This window comes from Tursiops truncatus, chromosome 1 (genome assembly GCF_011762595.2).
Source record: "Tursiops truncatus isolate mTurTru1 chromosome 1, mTurTru1.mat.Y, whole genome shotgun sequence".
NCBI lineage: Eukaryota > Metazoa > Chordata > Mammalia > Artiodactyla > Delphinidae > Tursiops > Tursiops truncatus.
In genome coordinates, this window is record NC_047034.1 from 96,260,019 (window position 1) to 96,283,561 (window position 23,543).

General features: G+C 37.8%; 1 protein-coding gene across 1 annotated transcript in view; it reads right to left on the reverse strand.

The window, feature by feature from the left end:
- PALMD (palmdelphin) overlaps window positions 1–23,543 on the reverse strand; it is a 56,225-nt gene that overhangs the window by 11,749 nt on the left and 20,933 nt on the right. The window contains exons 3-4 of the mRNA XM_019919758.3: window positions 18,657–18,737; window positions 13,419–13,543 (exon numbers count right to left, since the gene is read on the reverse strand). Coding sequence (XP_019775317.1) covers window positions 13,419–13,543; window positions 18,657–18,737 — 206 coding nt within the window. The remainder of the gene's footprint in view (window positions 1–13,418; window positions 13,544–18,656; window positions 18,738–23,543) is intronic.

Consider the following 23,543-nt stretch of genomic DNA (forward strand, 5'->3'; position numbering starts at 1 on the left):
TTATTAAGAGAAAAACTTTAGATGTTTTTTGTTCTGACAAAGCTTTCTAAAAGATTAGAATGTCAGTGGAAGTAATGGGAGACCTAGGAAATAGTAATTGAAGATAAGGAACCGGCTTCTCTCTAGCCTACCCTCTCAAAAGACCAGAACTCAGAGGGGGAGGCACTGTGGTAGCCCAGCTGTAGAAGAAGAGTCCTCACAACCTCTACACCAGATGATGTAACAAGTTTTTGAGGAATGAGGATTCTTAAGGAACATGAAACAAAAATTACAACTAGTAGGCAGGTGCTATTTTTGTATCGTTAGTACAGTGGGTCTCAACTGATGGCAGTCTCCTCTCTGAGGTCATTCGGCAATGTCTGGACACATTTTTGGTTGTCAAAGCTTGAGAAGTGATACTGGCATCTAGTGGGTAGAGGCTGGGGATGCTGCTAAACATCCTAAATGCACGGCACAGTCCCCCACAACAAACACTTATCTGGTTCAAACTGTCAATAGTGCTGAAGTGGAGAAACGCTGGGCACCTAATACAGTGCCTGGTGTAGTATAGGTGCTTGATACATGCTTTACAAGAGATTTTGAAATATCTACCTCTGGTATATTTTTACTTTTTCCTCATTATTTCTCTCTTCCATTTAGCTGTAATATAGAATCCAAACTTATTATTTTTTGAATAGAATTTGATCATCCTATTTTTATTTAAAATTATCATTTGGGTTCACTTGATTTTCAAATTGCTCTCTCTCTATATATAAATATATATTTATTTCCTGGCTCAGTGACCATTCATAATTGAGAGTAAAGTTAACCCTGATTTGAAGCTCCAAAAATGCAGGGAATTCCCTGGCAGTCCAGTGGTTAAGACTCTGTGCTCTCACTGCCGAGGGCCCAGGTTCAATACCTGATTGGGGAACTAAGATCCCACAAGCCGTGTCGTGCAGCCCAAAAGAAAACAAAACCAAACAAAATGCAGGGCTTAAATTAGGGCTTCATATCCAATCCTTTTCTAAAGGTTTCGGGTGGAGAGAAAATTTAGCAAGTATAAGTGAAGAATTGGGGAAATATATATCTATATATTTGTATGTGTGTATAGGTACATTCGTGTATACACATATATGTATATATGTATGTCTGTATTTTTGTGTGTGCATATATAAAATTTTAGTTTTACATATAAAATATAAATTTATATGTATATACATGCATATGTGAAACTAATTTTTTTTTACTTGGAAAGCTTTGGGTAGGTCGCTGGGGGATAACTCTCTAACTTTGATCTACTTATCTCTCAGCTGATGGGTTAGAATTTCCATAAGTGCTACCACCCCCATCTCTAGAAGGTATTACCTTCCCGAATGGGAATTAAGCTCCTAGAAATGCTGATTCAGTTTGGTGAGAAACAGGCAGCAGAGAAAGAGAAATATCCTTCCTGGTGCCTCCTGGGCTCTTAGGCGGGGTCTGATGGATGAGTTAGTACCTCTCTCAGTTTCTGAGAGATGGTGAGCAGGCATCATGTGCCAATTTAGATAAGCAAAGTACATGAAAAAGGATTTGTAATGCTATCCATTATTGGAATCTTTCTTCTCCTTGCTTATTTGCTGGAGAAAAAGAGGGTTATTTTCAAGAGCTCCCTAGGTGAAAGCAGGTAGCTTTCATTTCATGCACTGTTCTAGCAATAATTTTCCTTAATCATCATGAGATAATATCCCCAATCCAATTCCAACATGCAAGTTATTGTCTTAGAAAAAGGACAGCACATTAACACTGCATGCACCAAGAAAGGGTTATTTCAGAAGGCAATTTTTCTGCTGCTAAGGGTCCATTTATCTCTTTCAGTTTTTGGTGGTGTTAACAAGGATTAACAACCTGACAGGGTTTGCTATCAGGCGCCAAACAAACGAGAAATCAGGAGAAAAAATTTCAAAAGTTTATGCCCTACCTTACAGTACTTCACTTGTTAGCGATTATAACAACATTTAATATGTACTGCGTATTTACACCGTACCAGGCACTGGCCTAATTAGTCCTCACAACACCCCCCAGGAGTACTGTTATTAGTTCCTTTCAACAGGTGAGCAAACTGGGCACCTAGAAAGACAACTGGTCCAGAGGCTTACAGGTAGCCTGTGACAGGATGGAATTTGAAATCAAGTCTCCGCCAAGAGAGCCTGAGCTCTGAACTCCCTGCTGATTAGCCACGATGGGAACAAAACTTTAAAAAATGGATTCTTATGAACTTACAAACAACGTTCATTTGCTCAACAGTACAAAAGGATTTTTTTTTTTTTACTTTCTGTGATAATAAAGTGAAGATTGAAATGCTAGCTGGGGTCTACCACAATGTAACAGTGCTGACTCATTACCTGTAAAGCTAATATTTCTCTCCTGGTCTTCATTGGAGTGATTTTGTTGTGCAGAGAACTTTTCTGCTTAGTGGTCTAGTCAGTACGACCAGGATTAAAGTCCAGGCTTTGTCATTTTTCTCTTTGGCTGCTTGAGTCTGGTTTTTGGTAGGAGTTCTTAGAATAGTCTTTTTCAAAGAGTCTGAGGTTTTCCAACCTAGTGCTACTTTATAGAGAGATTTTCTTTGCTTGGACACAAGATTATTGTTCAAAATAATGGAAGCTTTAGGTCTTAAATATAAAGCTGGTTATACAATTTGATTACAACTCCACAATTTGAATGTAACCACCAATGCTATGTTTGAAATTAAATTTATGACTGGCTTTAGCTATATACTTTGAAAGGACTGATGAATTAATACTTATGTCTTGGTAACTCAAGCTCTCTTATTAAAAGCCAGGACTACATAGAGAGGGCGCCAAATGGCCACTTCTCTGGGATGGCCTGAGTCAGCAGTTCTTAGACCCAGGCTGTGCCACTATTGATGTACCTCTGAGACCAGTTGATGGACGTGCTAGGACCATCTCTCCAAGCCCACCTCAGGCTAGACAAAGAAGGACCCAGTTTCTTTTTTGGGACTTACAGGCTCTCAGATATGTTTGCCTCCAACAGGGTGTTGAATTCAACGTGGAGTTGTAAGCAGTTGTAATCCCTGACTCTTCCCTTGGGCCAGAGATTCTTTCTTTTCTTCCCCACTGAATCTTGGGAGAACAGGAGGTGACTGGTGGTTTACCTATGTTTCGTGAGGGTTTTTTTTTTGGTGGGGGGAGGTCCACTTTTTTTCCCCAGCTCTACCCATGGAAACAGAAAGTAAGCTCATATCAAAGCTAACTCACTTGGCATAATTATTGACCCCCTCCAAGCTTCAGTTTTCTCATTTAAGGAATAATATTCACAAAGGGTTGTTTTGAGGAGGTAAATGAGATAATGTTTGCAAGTCTCTAGCACAGGGCTTGACATAGAGGAATTCCTAAATAATGATTAGTTACTCCTTTACTCTTCCTCAGTTTTCTAGGGAGAGGAGGGCCCTCTCTGACAACTCCAGTGAAAGAGAAAACCTACCGGGTCCATTTTTGGATTTGATCTTCAACCTTGAAAGCAATGATTTTAGAGCAAGCATGGTGCTAATATAGCGTCAGAAACACACCTGTCACCTAGAGGGGTGGGATGGGGAGGATGGGAGCGAGACTCAGGAGGGAGGAGATGTGGGGATATATGTGTATGAATCACTGATTCACTTTGTTATAAAGCAGAAACTGGCACACCATTGTGGAGCAATTATACTCCAATAAAGAGGTTAAAAGAAAAGATAATAAACATGTATAACACCCCCCCAAAAATAAAATAAAATAAAATGTGCTCCACTCCAAAAAAAAAAAGAAACACACCTGTCCTTGAAAATACCGTTCTAGACAGAACAGAAAAAGCAGTGCTCCAGCATTATTAGAATTTTCATAACATTTATGGGGATAGTGTCTATTTAATAAATGCAATTTAATAAACAATGTCTATTTAATTAAAGAAAGAATATGCTAGTTTGCTTTGACAACCTGATTTCTCCCCAAATCCATTTCTCCTGTTCTTTTTAGTAATAGAACTCCCTGAGTTTTATGTGTCTCCCTGCTGCCCTCCTACAGACTACGTTTCCCAGTCTTATTTGCATTGAAATGATGTCATGTGACTAAATTCTGGCCAATAGCGTATTAGCAAGCGTGACCTCTGCAATTTTCAGGTCATATCCTTAAACTAGAGCTCTTTGCCCTCCATTTATCTTCCCCTTCCTAAGCTGAAATGCAGATGTGGTGATGGTCAGCTGCCTTTAACCTTACAACCAAGGGCATCCCTTAGGGGGTAGCAAAGCAATAACACAGAAAGAAACAGGCTCTCTTGATCATCTCATGTAATGTTGCCGCTCCCCTCCCTTGAATTTCTCCCAGCTAGGATTGTTATGTGTAGGAGGAAAATGAACCTTTCTAATCCTGTTTAAGCCACTGTTCTTCTGGAGGCTTTTAAAGCAAAAAAACCAGTATGTTAATTATTGTATAACCTTCTGGAGGATGAGTCTTGGTGTGACAAATTTTATGAAATTTTTTCATAATTTTTTTTGTTGATTTGCAGAATTAATCATTAGTATCTTGCATTTCAGGTAGTTCACCAGTAGCAATAGAATAATAAATCAGTCTTTGCTCCAAGTGGTTAAAGAATTTACATGTTTCTAAATGATATATCAAATCTGACATGGTTTGTGTTGACATAAGCTAGTTAATATTGAATGGCTAAAGTTTGCAATGAAAAAAGGGAGTCATTTTATTTTTTAATCATAACTCATCTAAAAAATTTGCTCTGAAATTGCAATGGATACTATTGAATACACATAGTTGATGACTTTAATCAGGTATTCTTGACTGTTGTGTGTTGATCACATGTAATGGGCAGATACATTATTACTAATGGGTCAGAGGTTATAGATATTTTATCTTTACAGATAATGTGGCCAATGGGAATGTCAAACTATATTTTCCAAATAAAATTGGGAGTATGTAATCAGGTAGGAAGTAGGCTGTTTTGTTTTATTTTTAAAGTTGGGGTCCAATAACTTTCATCAAACATTTAACAGACTTTTATTAAGCACCTACTACATGTCAGGCACATTTTTTCACCAAACTGAAATAAAAGTATATCAAAAAAGATGAAGAATGCTCCTATGCGTGGACATAGGACAAGAATTGCCTTTCAATCGGCCCTTGCCGAAGAGCATGTATAATAAGAAAGCTCTAACCCACAAGTGCAAACAATCACATGCCACGGGTAAGCCTGCCAGAGAATTAAAGGGCATTTGGCATACAGCAAACGCTGTTTGCCCCGAGTCAGATCTACCGCCTCTAACCCTGAGCACTGAAGAACAGGACAAGCAATACAGCACAGTAGCTTCAAGATAACTAGAAGCAGAGAGCTGGCCCAACAGTGACATTGAAACAAGTGTCAGTTTGCTCTGATAATTGGGAACAGAGCAGATGTTTAGAAAAGCTGAATAATTTATAGTTACATGTGAGCAGATTTTACAGGGGTGAATCTCGTCTCCTAATATAACTGTAAATATTAACAATTATCTTTTGGGCAGACAATACTATCACGATTTGAAACTGCCTGGTAGGCATTCAAGAGAGTGATATAGTAGAAAACCAAACCCTCTCATTCAGAATAATATTTTGTAAATTAATGTATGCATTTGCCATGAAAAACAAGAATCCAAACCGGTTTTCAGAGAATAAGCTATTTTTATGTGCGAGTTACACATGTGATTTTCAAACGAACACAAATAGAAGTACACCCGGGAGGTTGGTGTGATATGGCAAATTGGTTAGTTATGGGCTTCTCAGATGTTCTGCCAGTGACCTTCAAATACTGTTGTAGCCAGGTCGTGACAAGTTAACTGCAGATATGCTTATCCATGATTTTGGAAAGCTTTTTTTTCTTAAAAAAAAATAAGCTGTAGGGGAAAACTAATTTTAGTGAATATACTACTTGTAACCATATTATGAAATGACAAAACATGTTCAGTGATGTATACAGCCAGTGACTCTCTCCATTCAGCAATAATTACTGGCTTAGTGTCTTGTAACCCTTAACATTTATCTCTGACACTATTATAGAGCAGCCACTATATTTTCTACTTTCTATCCACTTCATTATGACTTTGCGCCTAGTGTTAATTGTTCATATTTGATGCCACGAACAGGACTCTTATTATTTGAACACCAAAAATGTAAATTCCAACCTCAGTATAACACAGAATAACCAACAAAGACCAGTTAGCCTGGGGTGGTCTAAATGAACTAAGTGACATTTGTTTTATGTCAGACAAAAGTTGCATTGCAAGGGGGTGGTGTGGAAGTTTTCTGAGCTATAAATTTAGTGTCTGGGGACTCTCCTGGGGAATGGGGAAGCCTAGGCCCTATGGCAGCACAGACCCTTTCTCTAACACGATGAGTCTCTGCTTTTGAACATGACCGCCACCTGGAAGATGGATCACTGAAACGAACTCTCCTTCCACTTTCTGGATTGTTCAGTTGTTCCTTTTTTCCTTCTCTACTCATGCCAATACAGCCAAAGATCTATGACATCCCTGTTAACTGCCTTAAACTTGTGTTTCAAGTTACCGAATATTGTATTGAATGAGATATTTAATGTAAAAGTACATTGAAAAGTTAAAGGGTGTAAAGAGAGGTAAACAAATAAAAATTTGCTTTGAGGAGTTTATGATTCTTAAATCTCCTCTAGAAGAACAAAGACTTATATGTGGCAGGTTCTTAATAAATGTTCATTGAAATGAATCCAGAATAAGCAGGGTGAAGCATGATGGAAAGGGTCTGGAATCAGAAAGATCTGTGTGTGACTTACAGGTCAGTTGTTAAAAGATTCATAGCTTTCTGTGCTTTAGTGTCTGTATGTGTAAAACAAGGCTAATTAGACTTCCTTCAGAGAACTGTCATTCTCAAAATAATGCTTAGTACATAATATGTACTCTGTAAAGGATAGCTGTTGTTACTGAATTGCAGTCGGGTGAGGAGAGGACTCTCAGGTTATTCTAATCTACCTCTCAGCTTACCATTGTGGTGGGGGAGTGTTTATTCTAGGTAACCATTTAATCCTTATTTCTACTAACATATAAACGAGATTGGCAGGTATGAGCAAGAGAGAATGCTGGAAGGCAGGGATAAGGAAATAAAAGAGCATATGAAGAAGGGGGAAAGTGAGAAAGTAAAATGATGAGGTGATAAAACATGCTATCAACAATTGCCTCAAAAACCAGGGGCACTATAGCCACGTAACTTTGCCCTTGACTCAAGAGAGTTGGGTGTTTGTTTTTTATTTTTTAAAAAATTTCAAGATATTCCTTTGTAGTTTACTAACATTCAAATCACTGTCTGATCTTCATCTGGTCTCCTTAAATATGTGGTATTTTCAAGTCCATTCATCCATCCATCATTCATTCATTTATTAAGCTATGTAGTCATAGATATTCCTACTATGTGCTAGGAATTGTATTTTTTTGTGGGGGGAGATAAATTTTCCCCCTTTCCTTATGCTGGAAATTTGGTTAACTTAGCTCTTTTTGTTAAATTAAAAAAGCTCCTGAATTAAAAATAATCAGAATATCTGGGAAATTAAAAATAACCACAGATGAACTCTTACAAATCTGGTAAACCAGTTAGTCAAATACTGGCAGTGAAAAACATGCTTGGAATGATTTTGACTCAGATAATTGCCTCAGAATGATTTCTTGTGTGTTTCTAGGCAACAGCAAATTTAAGAAGAAACAAATGGTGGGGTTTTTTCCTCCCTTTTTGCCTTTTCCCCCTTTATCTTCTCTTATGTTGTCACAGAAGAGCAGCTTGTCTATCTCCGTGCAATGTGATGTTAGATGTGGCTGGTTGGGTCAGAGCAGGAAAACAGAAATATTTAGCCTGTGGTATTTTCCATGCAGCATGTGCCACTGTGTTTGATGAGACATTATTTTCACTAAGGTACAATTGGTTTGTACAGGTAGATAAGAACATTAGGTAGTGGTTAAACTTGGATAGAAATAATAATGAGCTAAACTTTGATAAACCATAACCAGCGACAAAGTCATTTAACCTTTATATTTCTATAGCAGTACTTTGGGTTCCTTTTTGAAATTGAATCTTGCCTGCTATCTTTTGAGTTAACTGAGTAGTTTATTGCTCTACGTGCTGTTGAGCAGAGTGCATTTTCTAGTTGTCCATCTCCACTTGTGGAGGGATTTCCCTTAAGTGATGTGAGTCAGCTATAGCTGCTATAACAGCCCACTATCCAGCTTTTCTCATGACATTCAATCACATAGAAATCCAAGCTTCACATGCACCTTCCCCTGAGTACGATACATGGAAGGCAGTTTCTGCCTATTTGGAGACAAATGAAAGTGCATTAAAGAAAGGCAGATGGTCAGAAGGGTACTTTGGAATATTAAATGTTACTAGGGAACATTTAATCACAAGTAGATAATCCTTCTCAAAGGAAATGCAGTATATTTGCATCAGTCTCCTTGGCAGTTAACCTTTTGCATTTTAAGCTTATGACATTTCTTTCAGGCACTCTGTGTACTCCAATTGAAGTCAGAGGTCTTTGGACACAGTACAAAAAGTAGCAAGTATGTGGAAGGGAGCTTGATGCAAGGCAGTTTGGCAGAGGGAGTCATGGAGAACTGCAGGGTAGCTAGATAGCAAAGAGGAACCTAGCAAGTGAATGACATAGCTCCCTTGGACACTTCTTAGGGTGCTTGGGGTGTCTTTTGAGGGTAGGTATTGGATGGAGGAAAGCAGCAGAAGTGATAGAACAGGATTTCTAATTCAGCCTATAAATCTGTGCACATTAATATTTGGATTGAGAAGTCAGTGCTGGATTTGCACCTGTGCCTACAATCAGGAAGTAAAGGGTTCAGTGGTCACACTAAGAGCAGGCCTCATTTGGGAGGCAAATTGAAACTCTAATTTGAGCAAAGTGATTCAGAAGATGTTCAATAGAGTTTTCCCCCTGGGAATGTTTTCTCCTAAGGTATTAATCAGGGCACAAGTCAAAGTGCTCACTAATATTGTTCCAGAGCTAACGTGTGACTCAGAAACAAGAACTATGGAAACCCACTTAGTTTCTGAAATGTTGCCTCTCTTTGAAAGGAAAAATGAGAGGATAAATATGAAGACATACTTTACTTAAAGGTTATGTGTGAGTCAGGGAAACTCTGAGTGCTTTTAATATGATAAAGAGTCACATGAATGTCTCTATAAAATGATGCATATAAAAGTGAAATGATAGCATGGATTGGAAATTAAAAATGCTGTAGAGCATAGCTTTTGTAGGATTTAACTTTTGTAAAATTTTGCTATGGATCCAAGACACAATTTATTTTTATGATTAGGAGTTTTAATTCTATTTTAAATTCTGGCTCTTAATTTTTTAGCTGTATGACATGGGGCAAATTAGCCTCTATAAATGTCAGTTTTCTCACCTGTTAAATGTTATCTCCCTCATAAGATGGTTGTGAGAATTCACGAAATAATATATATGAAGTGCTTAGTACAGTGCCTGAGGGTCTACAACAAATGCTCTGTAAAAATTAACTGATATTATTAACATTTTAGTCTTCAAACCATAAAGAAAATCCATCAATTATTTTCCATATGGAAAGAATCTTAGTTGGGGGATAACCTAAGATTACTCAAAGAAAAAGATTCTTTGTACTAGCATAAAGAAATGAGAGTTCTTAGCCAAAAGATGAAAATCTCCAGATAAAGCTCTAGGCAGTGTCCTTCTTTTAATTATTTTTGACTCCTTATAAGAAATAATATCTAATGTTTTCTGAACACCTACCATGTGTCAGGCACTCATGAAGTTGTTTCACTCATCCCAGTCCCGTGAAGTGGCTTATGATGGTCCACTATTACAGACAAGGAAGTTGAGGCCCAAAGAGATGAAAGAACATGGCTAGGCTTATGAACTGTGGTCCGCAGAACAGGGATTTGAATGACAAAGACCATGCTCTTTCAGTTCATCTCATGAAACCGTGGAAGTAAAAGGAATGCAAACTTCATGGGCAGTCTGGCCTTGCTACAGACTCTGAGGTAATAGCAACATTTCTATTCTGATGTGCCTATTAAAATCTTATCCTGTAGCTGAGAGGCCTTGCAGATGGCAAATGTTACCCTTGAGCAGGCACCTAAGTAGGGTGATAAATCACATTCAGGGATTGGGATACTTTCTCTGCTTAGGGAAGGAGGATGGCTCTGCCTACTTCAAACCTCATCCGTTGGCTTGGTTGCCATTCAGAGCTTACGGGAAAATGCACTGTATTTAGCTGGTAATAAAAGCTTCTTAAGCACTGTGGGTAGTTGTTTCTGAAAAAGAATGAATTTTAAAACATGTACCTGATTATTTAGCAGCTTTAGAAATATCTGAGGAAAAAATGTTCAGTTATCAGGTAAAGCTGCTTTGGCAACGTGATTTCTATAATGCTAGGCAGTAGTGGAGGCTGCTTAATACTGACAATGCACTGTTATTTTTTGTCTCCGTATGTTGCTTTAGAATGTTCTGTTCCCTGCACATTTTTGAGATAAATATGCCTTTATGGGTCATGATGGTGCAAATTCTTTACTAGCTCTTTGCAAATACATCTTTTTAGGACTACTCCTTAAACCATGCAGTTTGCTGTTAGGTGTCAGGTATTTTACTACTTCCAGAGCATTGACACCTATAGCTCTCTATTTACAGCTGGAGAGCACTGAATTTGACTCACTTTGAGACCCAAATCTATCCTTTACTGGCTCTGTGATCTTAGTGAAGTCCCTTATCCTCTTTGAGCGTATTTCTTCATCTATGAAATGGAGGTGTTGATGCTTTCTTTCTAGGGTTGCTGTGAGTAATCAATGACTTAATGGAAGTGCAACTGCTTTGTAAATTGCACAAGGCCATTTAAAAATGAACCATTACTGTTATTATTATTTATATTTGGGGATTAAAATTGTTTGGTGTTAATAAAGGAGCACTGATGGGTTAATGACATCCTAAAGATCTAAAATAAAGTCGCAGTGAGATGCCAGAAATTGGGTAATGAATAGACATTTAATTGATAGTTTAACAAAGACATTAATTGGACGTGGAAGAAGATCCTGATTGTGGTAAAGGCTGTTTGGAGAAAGCAGAACCAAGGGACAGAACATGCTTCAAAGACTTCTTACAAGGTAATGAATTTTCAGTCCACAGAGGTTGCTGTGTGCCATTATTTTATAGGCAGCATTGGATAGTCAGATTAAGTAGTCTCTGATCTGCCACTTCCTAACAGTGCGAATTCTTTAATCTCTCTGCAAAAAGTGAAGATCATAACACCTGCCTTATAGGGTTATGGAGATTCAATGGGATGATATATGCAAAGTGCCTGGTGCATAATATGGCTCAGCAAATAGGTTTCCTCCTCTTCCTTGTTTTTGTTCTTCTTTCTTCCTCCCTTTGTCCCTTCCTTCCTCCCTCCCTCCCTCCCTCTTTTTCTCTCTCTTTCCTCACATAGGAGCCCTAACTAGGCAAGCCACTACCAAAACTCCTAGAAGCTTATGTGATTCTCAGAGCATTCAGGCAAGGCCTGAAAGGCATCAGTATAGTCCTAGTAAATTCTCTTGGATTACTCAGAAAGCAGCCCAAACTCGTTAATGGACTTTGAGTATATGTAACTACTTCATTTATCATCAGATGCAGAGAAAGTTGTAGGTGTTCAGTATGTGGAAAGACTCCAAAGAAGGGGCTCTGAGGGGGAAGAAAGGAGGTGTCTGTGCAGGGCAAGGGTTTACAGGGATTAAATTCAGAGCTCCTTGAGAGATAAGGATTGTGTGTGGAAGGGTGAGGAAAGCAATCTTCAGCTAAACCAGACTTTGTTAGGAAGCTTTTGCTAAGGGATGCCTTACGAATAATCAAGTTTTCCAAACTGTAGAGTTGATTTATTGAGTTATTTAAAAAGTATTTACTATCTTCCATTCAGCAGCAGTACATATCTTTGAACAAACAACTGAGGAGTTTATAAATATAAACATTTCAGTTATAAAATATAACTTTAAAAGAATGGTTAATTTAAAAACATCTAAATAAGAATGAGCAGTCAATGATTTTAGCTATTAAATATACAAGTGTATGAAATTAAGCTAGTAAAATAAAAATCAGTTGCAAAAAGAAAGTTGTTTTTCTTTTTCCATGTTGTCAATTTAAGGCCTAATGCAATCTGTTTACATAGTGTCGTGAGTATGGACAAAATGTGGTCATAGCACAGCTATTGGACATTTTTATCTTCCCGGTCTTTCCTATGGTCTTCACAAAAGATAACAAATTTGCAGTGAGTGAGGCTTTGAAAGTTACCTATGTTTCAAAGATGTGTAGGCTTTAAATTATTGTCATTATCATACCACAAAAAATTCCATCTTTTTTCCATGTGTGGGCTAGAAAATGATGCTGACATTTCTCACACCTTTTTCTTCTGTGCTATCTATACTTTGTGATAATATTAATAATCCTATCTTGTATTTGAGCTTTCCAATTTTTTTCAGGTCCAGCACCTCATTTTAAGCCAAGGCAATTAAAAAACTTTACTTGCTATATCCAAAGTTGCTGAGTCTGTACTAATTGTGTTTGATGGTCAGGAAAGGACACTGAGAAGTGAAGTCAACCCCTGTGACCAATCAGAGAAGTAGAAGAGAGAAAATGTTAGTGAAGTAGTCCTACAGTGTCTTCTCTTCCAAAATATCATGGCTGAGGCTAAGGAGGGCCTGGGAAGAGGTGTGATGGGGGGAGAGTATGCACACACTCTTATAACTGTCACCTGTCCTAAGATGAGAGAGGGGGTTGAGGCAGTGAAGAACTGCTTTTGCTCTCTTGCCAAATGCCAGGTAGGTGCTAGTAGTTTAGTACATGCATTTATTAATCTGTTCAACAACTCTGAAAGATAGATATTGTTACTACCATTTTGTAGATGAGGAAATGGGCTCAGAGAGCTATGGGTAAGTCACCCATACGTATTTTATTTTATTTTATTTTTTATTTTATTTTTTTTGCGATACGCGGGCCTCTCACTGTTGTGGCCTCTCCCGTTGCGGAGCACAGGCTCCGGACGCGCAGGCTCAGCGGCCATGGCCCATGGGCCCAGCCGCTCCGCGGCATGTCGGATCTTCCCGGACTGGGGCACGAACCCGTGTCCCCTGCATTGGCAGGCGGACTCTCAACCACTGCGCCACCAGGGAAGCCCCACCCATATGTATTTTAAAAATGAGTCTCGTGTTGCTATGTTTTGGGGACCTTTACAGCAAAATTTCTGTTGTTGCTTTCTGGTGTGTTTTCTTAGTCTTAGAAATCCAAATGGAAGATCTGATTGTGCCCCTAAAAAGGAGAATGGCCTTTATACATTTAACATAGGACAAAGTCAAAATAAAGGTAGTTGTGGAGTATCTCAGAGAGGGCCATACCTGAGGATACTTTGTTCTAGAACCTGGATCTGGTGCTGGTCTTGTTGATTTTGTTTCTTCATCTCTTCCTGTTCTTTTCCACTGCTGATTCCATCTAGAAGCCATTTCTCCCTCAAGGCCTTTTTCTGATATCAGAAAACATAAATATATGTTCTTATATCAATCGAAAATTCCAAAATCTGAATGCTTTCAAATCTTATTAATTTCAATGGTGGAAATATTAAAGAGAAATTGTTTTCTCTCACTGTCTTGCCTGAATAAATCTGATAGTTTCCTACTTTGCACCCTTCTTGACCCCTTTCTAAAGCCAGGGTTTATGTATCTGAATCCTATGTATATCCTAAGGTCTAGTTCAGGTCCTCCTTCTCTATGAAGATCCCTGTCCTACCTCTGCATCTTCCCCCACCCCACCCCCAGCCTCACTTCACCCCCAGGGAACTCTCCTTCTTCAGAATCACACAGCAGTGTATGTTTACCTATACTGTATATTTACTGTATTTTTAACAGTCATGTAGGGACCTCATCATGATGATGCCTTACTATGATTTGTTGGGTTGATGGGTGTATATCTGTGTCAAAGTAACAAGCTCCTTGAAGCCATTTGCTATTCATCCCAGTGACAGTACATAGTGACCCCTCCAAAAAAAAATAAAATCTTTTGTGGGATTAATTGGAATGGTGGGCAAAACAAGAGATTGCTATTGTATCTTAAACTAATTCAATGACAGTCTTAGTCTCTGTGGTTGACATTTATTGTTTTGCCTACCCAGTACCCCTTCTTTCTTCTGAGAGCCTCCTTGGTTCTAGATATCCTTTACGTTCAGCTCCCTACTCATCCCAATCATATGATACATAAAATTCACCGATCTGTCTAAATATTTGTGAGTTGAATTTTTGTCAACTTTAATAAAACAAAAAAGATTTATGTTTCATCAGGTGGAAAAAAAATGCCCTCGAATTTGCATGAAATAATTACATTCCTGGACTTGAGCCTAAGAAGACAAAGCAAATGAAGAAGACCTGTAAACTTCAGGGGGCTTTAGCTAGCATCCTGTCTGTGTCTCAAGGGAAAACTGTTAGATATTATTTTCAAAGTGTTTGAGTTTCTTCTTTTCTTCCTGAAGAAAAGTACTGTCACTATATATCTATCTACCTTTGTAAATTATTTGTTCAATAACTATTCCCTGGGAATTTACTGTTTCTAAAATGGTGAGAAGAGAAGAATGGGAATTTTCCTTATTTTTTTGACACTTCTCTCTCTAACACCATGATTAGAATGAAAGCAAGTAAGAGGAATATTTGTCTTTTTTAAAAAACATGCTTGTTTTTTAAAACAGAATTAATACAACTGGAATGTAAATACCTCTGAATTTAAAATAAATTTAAATAAGGTTGATTGGGCTAGATAATTACCAAAGGAAGTTTATTTTAACTAAGGCAATTTTTTTTCAAATCATTAAAAATATTACACTGATTACAAATAAATGTTATTTGGAATTATAACTTGTAGAATAGATGAAATGTGGCCTGCTCTAGTTGAAGCAATTAGGGGGCCTAGAAGCCTACAGATGCATGGGACACAGTTTGAAAACCACTAGATTAAGTCAGTAATTATCTCAACCCAGATCATCATATTTGTGTTGGTTTTTTTCAGAGTTTCAAGAAATTTCATGTGGACAACACACCCCATAAAAGCAGTTTGTATTATTCCAGTTTGTAGCCAGATTCCTTCCCACAATGTTATCTTTTCCCTTAATTATAGCTGTTCAGTTGTTTGTAAAAATGTGTTCCCACAGACACAGTAAATATTATTAATAAAGGTCAAGATTTATTTCCTGATAATATGCCAAGAAAATCTCAATATATCAGCATTTAAGAATTTACCTTGATTTTAGTTTATTTTTATTTGATGGAATATGATGATAGCTAATGCACAGTAAATAATATAGATGACATCCATCAAAGTAAATTACAGTTCTTACAAACCACCTGCAAGGATAGTTTCAGTCAATTACATCCATATCACTGTAAGAAACACTCAGATGGGATGGTCTTATGATGCTGAGTTGTAGAGGGTGGAGAATGGCTCCTGTGACATAATTATGTTATCTTGGGGCTTCATTCTTGGTTCTTAGTCTGGTTAGGACTAAGAATAATTTTAATTTTAGCCTTATAAGCTTTGTTCATAGTTCAGGAATTGTCATTTAACTCTGGCAGAGAACTTTTTGCCTCTAAATATAAAATATATAATTTAGATGTACAATCAGAATGATATGGTATAATCACATATTGTGGTAACCACAAGACAGTTATTTTGCTTTTATGTCACAGTTTAGACTTATGCTTTAGTCTATGAGATTGAGGAATAGAATAAAATCTATTTCACAACAATGACATTCAGAATCAAAAGCCATAGTAACTAAATAAAAATATAAGTGATACACAGGTAGTAGATCTTTTGGCAGTCTTTTAGGGAAAGGTTTTCTTGAAACACTTCTATATTCTGCACAGCAGTTACAGGAGACATTAAGAATAAATTAGTTTTTCATACCATGATTTAAATGGACTTCCAGAAAAGTTTTCTAGGTTGAGTACTAGGCAAAAAGATCAAGAGTGGACAAGTCTCAGAATGTTTGAATGTGAGAATGCTGTTAATGGCCGTGGAAACTCCCTTTCCAGGATGTCATTGGTATGAATGTCAGGTTCCAGAGCTAAAGGATATTAGAGTGAGTTACCACAACTATTTTGAAGTGTGTGTACTGCTCACACAGAAGGAGCACTTTGTAAATATTTACATTTGTGTTGTTCAAAGTGAGTCATTGACATGTAATGAAATAATTTGCAATCGGGAAAGTGGTGAGGATAGTCACTGGAATGGAGACAAATGGATGAAGAAGAAAATAAAAAGAAAGGCTGGTAATTGCAGAAGCCAACAGAGCTTTTTTGACTTGGTGAAGATATTTTGGAATCAATTTTTAGAACACTTCTGCACATTTTTGAACCCTATTTTGGAATTGTGCCTAGTTGCTGTTGGAATAGCCAACCATTTTCTGCAGAACTTGGAAGAATGTACTTACTGAAACAGCCATTCTCTCCTCTATGTTCCCTTTGCAGTTGATGCCTTGAATATAGTGTTCATCACAGTATAAATGTCATTATGAGTTTATGTGTCAGTTACCATTTAAGGGCACAGATCAAACTTATTTTATATTCTTCATGTCCAGCTTAGTACCTTGCACATAATAGGTACTTAATAAATGTTTATTGACTGAAGGTTTTCTACTTATCAGTTAAGACTCAGGTTAAATCCCACACCTTTAACAGAACTTTTTTTGGCCACCCCAGATTAAAGAATTACTAATGCTTACACTTATGCTTAAATTAAAAAAAAGCATCCTTTAACTTGTACTAATTATTTACTTAACCTTGAATTTCCCAGTAGGTTGCAAGCAGAAGGGCTACAACTCTCAAGGCTACCGCTGGTCTCTAAGGCATTAATATGCAAATTAGGAAAAGGTACAGTTCCTCACTCCTACTCCTTCAGGTCAGTGCACAGCTTGGGAAGGTGGACAGCACTTTTGTGCAGAGAGAAAGAAACTTTGTCCTCCAGACAGAAGCAGCCCTGTGCCAGAGTGCACTGTTCCAAGGGAGTATGGGCAGGATTTCAGCACCCCCCTGTCTCAGGTAACTTTACGCAGTATACCATCTGCACAACTGTGTACTGCAGTCCAAAGCATGATACATGCTTTGACTGGATTGGATTAGAAGAGGTCTTCTGGGATCCAGAAAGCAAACCTATAGGGAACAGTATATATTACTTTTCGGACTGTTTTTGTTAAGTATTGAAATGAGGTGTCACTTCAGAAATGGACCTCTCAGTGTGTTAGAATGTGTGTTTTCCTGTGTGAAACTTACTTCCTAGAATGAACAGAGAAGATATATAAAACTTTTTTTCTACTGTGAACTCTAATGTTGTTTGGCTACTCATTCTGCAAGGATAGCAATTACTCAGAAGCAGTAATTAGTTCACTGTGAGATCCAAATTGTGTGTGTGTGTGTGTGTGTGTGTATGTTTGTGTGTGAAAGAGAGAGAGAGAGAGAGGGAAATTTTGGAGTTAGAAATTGCCTATCTCAAAAATTGTTGTAGACTTGCTTTTGACTTCATTTGACTTGTATCACAATGACTTGGTAAAATTTGTTATTTCATTGATTTTTCTGGGAGTACACACGGCATGTCTTGGCTATGTCTCCTACTCATGTAAATTCAATGTGACAAACTGTAAGGATAGCAGGCTGACTACGTATTGAAATTATTCATCAAACATTGGAAATGTCAATTTGTATAGGAGCAAAGAAGCAAACAGAATCCAGAGCGCTGAGGCTAATTGGAATCCTAACCTGTGTCTTTTTTCTCTCAAGAGGTGGTTACTTGATCCATCAGAAAGATGGACTTAGCTGAATTCGGCAAGTTTACCAAAAGATTGTAGACCCCACGAGTGTGCGGCATTGTTTCACTGAGGGATTTATTACATCTATCGACAGAAGCCCTGCCAGGTAGGTAGTTTTCTGCTTGGGCCTGTTCACAAGGAGCTCCTGTTTGTCATTTGGTTGCACCCTATGACTAAGCTGCATAATAAAATGTGAGACTCAGTGTGCTTAAATTACAAAATGACCACACCCATGAAAGATGTAAAGTCTGATTTTAAAAATGGAGGTTTATTTTTGGTTATGATCTCATGTTCTGTCAAAACAAAATAAAACAGAACCTTGAACCACACTCAAACAACATTGAATTCATCGCACTGAGCTTTTGAATACGAGCATCCTTGAGCAGGCCAGACACTGTCTGCTTTGCATGCCCTGGGTAAGGGCTGGCTTTTCATTGATTTCAAAATGGACTTCCCAGCTGGATCCACTCCCAAGGGATGTTAAGCAAGACTGTATTCAGGGCCAAACTATCAAGACTGAATTCTCAAGGTTACCCAAGAAAGTGAGGAAATTCAGTAAAAAAGGGTAAAAGTAATAAAAACATGTTTTCAATTTTCCACATGTTTGCCAGGAGGTATTAGTCTCATATGCAAATATTACTAGCTTATTGGCTTCCCTTATGGTTATTAGGGTGTTAGTATAACTGTTGGAATTTTTTTCCTTCCTAAAGCATCTTTACTACTGAAATTTGAGTGCAATTAGAATATTTGAATGCAAAATCATTGAAATGAAATTAAAGTCATAAGTTACCTTCAAATGCTGGTGCTTTAGTTTTTCTTCCTCTATTTTCAAACGCTTCTGTGAGATTTCTTCCTGTATTTTTCTTTTATCCTGAAATAAAAAGTGTTCCAGCATAATCTATTTTTTTTCAATTTGCTTAAGTATGTTTCCTTGGGGATGTTGTCATTATCGAATGGCTGACCAGTGGTATGCTCTTGGCATTGGTATGAAGCTGCTTTGGAAACTCCTATTTCAAGGCAAAGGAGAGCAAAGTGAGACATTCAAAGCATTTTACTGATGGAAAATGATATAAGGTGCTTTTTCAAAGAGAATTTAAAAATATTTTAATGTCTTTCCTTCCTCACTCATCTTTTCTATCTTCCCCATTAAGTCTAACAAGATTGAGCTCCTTAGAGATGCAATGGAAAATGTGAATTTTAAGGAGGGAGTTTTGAAATAGGCATGAGGAAACATTGTGAGGAGAGAGACTGTTCCTGGCATAAGGCTGAAGAAACTGCTGGGTAAAAGATCTGCTTATGTGGGAAAACAGGATAGCCTACAGAGCAATAGAACACGAGGAAACTAGAAAGTGAGACTGTTTCCTCCTGTAAACCTTGCTATGGGCAGAGAGAGAGAGAAAAAAGAAGGATCAGATAATGCATGTTAACACTAAGAGGGCTTCTAGCAGAGATTAAAAAAATTCATGGAGAGGTATAGTATCTTTCACCAAGTTTAAATTTGCAATACCTTAAAATCCCAGATAGAATAACTATCTATACACAGAAGTTGTACTTTTTAGAAAATATAGCCTCTATACAATATAGAAAGCCTGGTTTCAATTTCTGGCTCTGCCATTAACTAGCTGTGTGTCCTGGAACAAAACCCTTAACTTTGTGCCTCATTACCTCATCTGTAAAATGGAAGTAATAAGGGCATCTACCTCATAAGATGAGCATTAAATTAGCTAATATATGCAAAGGCTCCTAGAACAGGGCTTGACACATAGTGCTCTACAAGTATTTGTTTAATACAATTAAGTAAATAAACATGTAATCTGTTAATCACACAGAAAGCAACACACTAATTCTGATAATGGTTCCATTGGTCTGAAATGTTTTAGAGATTCCCTGTCTGGAGTTGTTTGAGATGTTTTACAAGCCATGCAAAAAGGCCCTTATTTCCTTATTTTTTGACCAGAGGTGACATTATCCTCCATCTTATTTATGAGTTGTTTTTAAATCTGCTTTCAAAATTGAAAACTCCCAAAGGTAAACATTTGTTTCCAATGAAGACATCTAAAAGAATTTGAAGCAGGCTCAGGAGGTAATTTAGAAGGAAGAGTTCCAAAAATATTTGGCAGCATTATTGAAACAAGTGCATGGCTTCCTGATGTGACTCTTTTGAAGGTAAATCTCCTTTTTGATGCATAAGTTCAGGTATATTTGTTGAATGTAACAGCATTCATTTGAAAATACATTGCTGTCCAAATTTATGTCATTTTTCTCTTTGTGTGTAAGAAGTGTATATGACCTTGCCTGTATTGTGTTTTAACTTTCATAAACAGCTCTTTTGGAAAAAAAAAGAGCTAGGCAACACGCATCGATATTCAGATTCACTTGTTTGTTTGGATGAAACCTGGTCATTAGGAATAAAAACTATGAAGACCTCTGTGAGTCAGTTCTCCATTATATCTCAAAACTGTTACCGAGCAAATGTTGGTAATATTTTAAACTTATTGTGCCAAACATTTTGGTAAGTATTTTTCAGGCACTATTTAACTTAATAGTCATAATAACAGAGATATAATAATATTACACTTAATAGTCATGACAATAAAGAGATATTGTAGTATTTTCATTTTATAGAAGAGGAAATGGAAGTTTCTGGAGATTAACTAACCAGTCCAGGTTCTCACAACTAGTAAGTGGCAGAGCCAGGATTTGAAGTCAGGCAATCTGAGTTCAGCCTCTTAGCCAATTCACTATACCATTTCCCTGAGTGGGAAATTAGTCTAGCTTCTCACACCTTCCCCATTGCCCGGTCTATCGGGAAGTACTGAGGTCTGGAGGCCAGCACAACCAGCGCCGGAGGAGGGCCCCTCATTAGAAAGGAGCACATTTTTAGTTCCCTGCAACCGCCCATCTCTCTCAGTGGACAGCCCATAGAAAAGATCACATTATGTGTGTGTGACTGTGACTGCTGAACCCAGCAACACTTCCCCACCACTGCCGGTAACCAGTTTGGGTTGTTTGTTTCATCCTGAGGTTAGTGATAAGGTAATGAAAGCTGTGGGTAGAGGCAGGGCGTCTAAGTGTTTTGGCAACACAATGCTTATCGAAGGGTTGCTAAGGAATACCAATGTTTTGTCACTCAGAGGTAATGTGATGCCTGTCTCATATCAGTCTAGGAAGTTAAGAAGGTAATTTTATAATGTTATGGGCATGACTCTATTTTAACATAGGAGTACTTTTCCTCATAAGGTATTCATCAGCAGCAAGTTATTATCCTTTTGCCAAATTTCATAAAGATCTATAAGCATTACTGAAAAATATATGGCAACAATTTAGTTTCATTATGGCAGAATAAATTATAAGTTTTACATGTAGTTCTATTGCTAGTATACCAAAAGTTATCATAGCCAGCTACTTCCTTCCCAATTATCATGGAATAAATGGATTTTTATTGAAATACCATCTGCTTCCCAGAATTTCCCAGAAGCTTGAGCATCTCTATATACACTTGTCATAATCCAGCACGTCAGATATTTATTACCGTTAACCATTATGAATAACATATATTTCTTTTCTTTCAACATCTTTATTGGAGTATAATTGCTCTATAATAGTGTGTTAGTTTCTGCTTTATAACAAAGTGAATCAGCTATACATATACGTATATCCCCATATCTCCTCCCTCTTGCGTCTCCCTCGCACCCTCCCTATCCCACCCCTCTAGGTGGTCACAAAGCACCGAGCTGATCTCCCTGTGCTAAGTGGCTGCTTCCCACTAGCTACTGATTTTACATTTGGTAGTGTATATATGTCCATGCCACTCTTTCACTTCGTAATAACATATATTTCTGTTTACTTTTTTTTTTTAAATAAATTTATTTATTTTTTACTGCATTGGGTCTTCGTCGCTATGTGCGGGCTTTCTCTAATTGCAGCGAGCAGGAGTTACTCTTCGTTGTGGTGCGCAGGCTTCTCATTGTGGTGGCTTCTCTTGTTGCCAAGCACAGGCTCTAGGCGCGCAGGCTTCAGTAGTTGTGGCTCACGGGCTCCAGAGCGCAGGCTCAGTGCTTGTGGCGCACGGGCTTAGTTGCTCCACGGCATGTGGGATCTTCCCCGACCAGGTCTCGAGCCCATGTCCCCTGCATTAGCAGGCGATTCTTAACCACTGCACCACCAGAGAAGTCCTGTTTACTTCTTCAGTGTTCAACTAGTAAAGACGTTTTGTTCAATGAACAATTGCCTAGAGTTTCAGCTGTCTGACTTGGAATATTTTAGCAGCTGACACCCACAGATTCCAGTTCTGTAAAAGCCTAGCTCTTAATTGTTTTCAAAATTAATTTAGTAAAATTGTACAACTATAAAGCTTTTGTGACCATCTATGATTCATTGATATTACTACAATCACGTACTTGATAAAAGTAAGCACAATACTTAGGAGTGTGAGTATTTTAGAGATATTATTGATTAATGATTAGCTAATATTCTAAAATGCTTGAATCTATCAAGAAGGCAGGATTGATCCTGAGTTATATAATTTTTAATTTATTCAACACTTAGGAACTTCTCTATAAATGCTATGCTAAGGTGATGTTAAGAGTTGTGCTATGTTTGAAAATTATTCAGAAGTAGATACTTTCACCAAGGAGGTTACATTGTCTTTAAGAAGGAAAATCATTTGTGCAAGGAACTATAGTCTAAGAAATAAGTGATAAATGTCATTACTAAGGCACAAGTGAGGTCTTGTGAGAGTTGAGGGGCGAAAGGGAGTGGTTGTTTCTAGATGATCTGGTTAGGAGAGGCTTTCAAGTAGCATCCAAATAGAGTATGTTGGGTAGTTGCTGGAGGGCTGGGGGTGGGGAGGAAGGGCATTCACCTCTAGAGCTCATTGTGAGCAAAGGCCTGTTGTAGAAAATTGGGACATTATTTGGAATAGCAAGTCCGGAATCCAAGTTGTCATACAGAGAGTAGAGGGAAACGAAATAAGAAAATGAGATGAGGATAAATCCTTAATAGAGAATACTAAAAAGCAGGGAAAGGAGTTTAGAATTTATTTACATATTGAGATAGGGAGCAATGAAAGGTTTTCAGAGGGAGAGGAATAATAGAATTAAAACCATGTTTTAAGAAGTTTAAAATAGCCTGATTTATAGATACTGAAGGAGGACAACTTGAAAGGGATAATCAGTTAGGCTACAACTCATACATAAGATCAAGAGAGCTTGAACAAGAGGTAACAGAGGGTGTGGATGTCAGAGATACCAAGGAGTTAAAATTAGCAGGACTTGGCAACTGATGACATATGGATGCAGGAGAGGAAGAGGTCAAATGGGGTATAAGGCTTTTATATCCAGGTAAACTGAGAGGAGAACAGAATCACTAATAGAAATAGGAAATTCAGGAGAAGAAAGAGAGTTTGGGAGGGAAGATGGTGATTCACACCAAGGTTGAGGTGTCTTTGGAACAACCTGGTGGAATAATCTGGCAGGTAGTTGAAATGTTGGATGGAGCTAGATCGGAAGGGAAGTCAGAGCTAGAGATAAAGATGCCAGAGTTTTGGAAGGGGTAGCTGAGGCCAGGAGACTACATCAGAGCATGACAAGAGACATATTTATGTAAAGGAGAGCTAAAGACAGAGCCTTCATGAAACACCTACATTTAAGAGGTATTGGAGGAAGGGAACCCATAT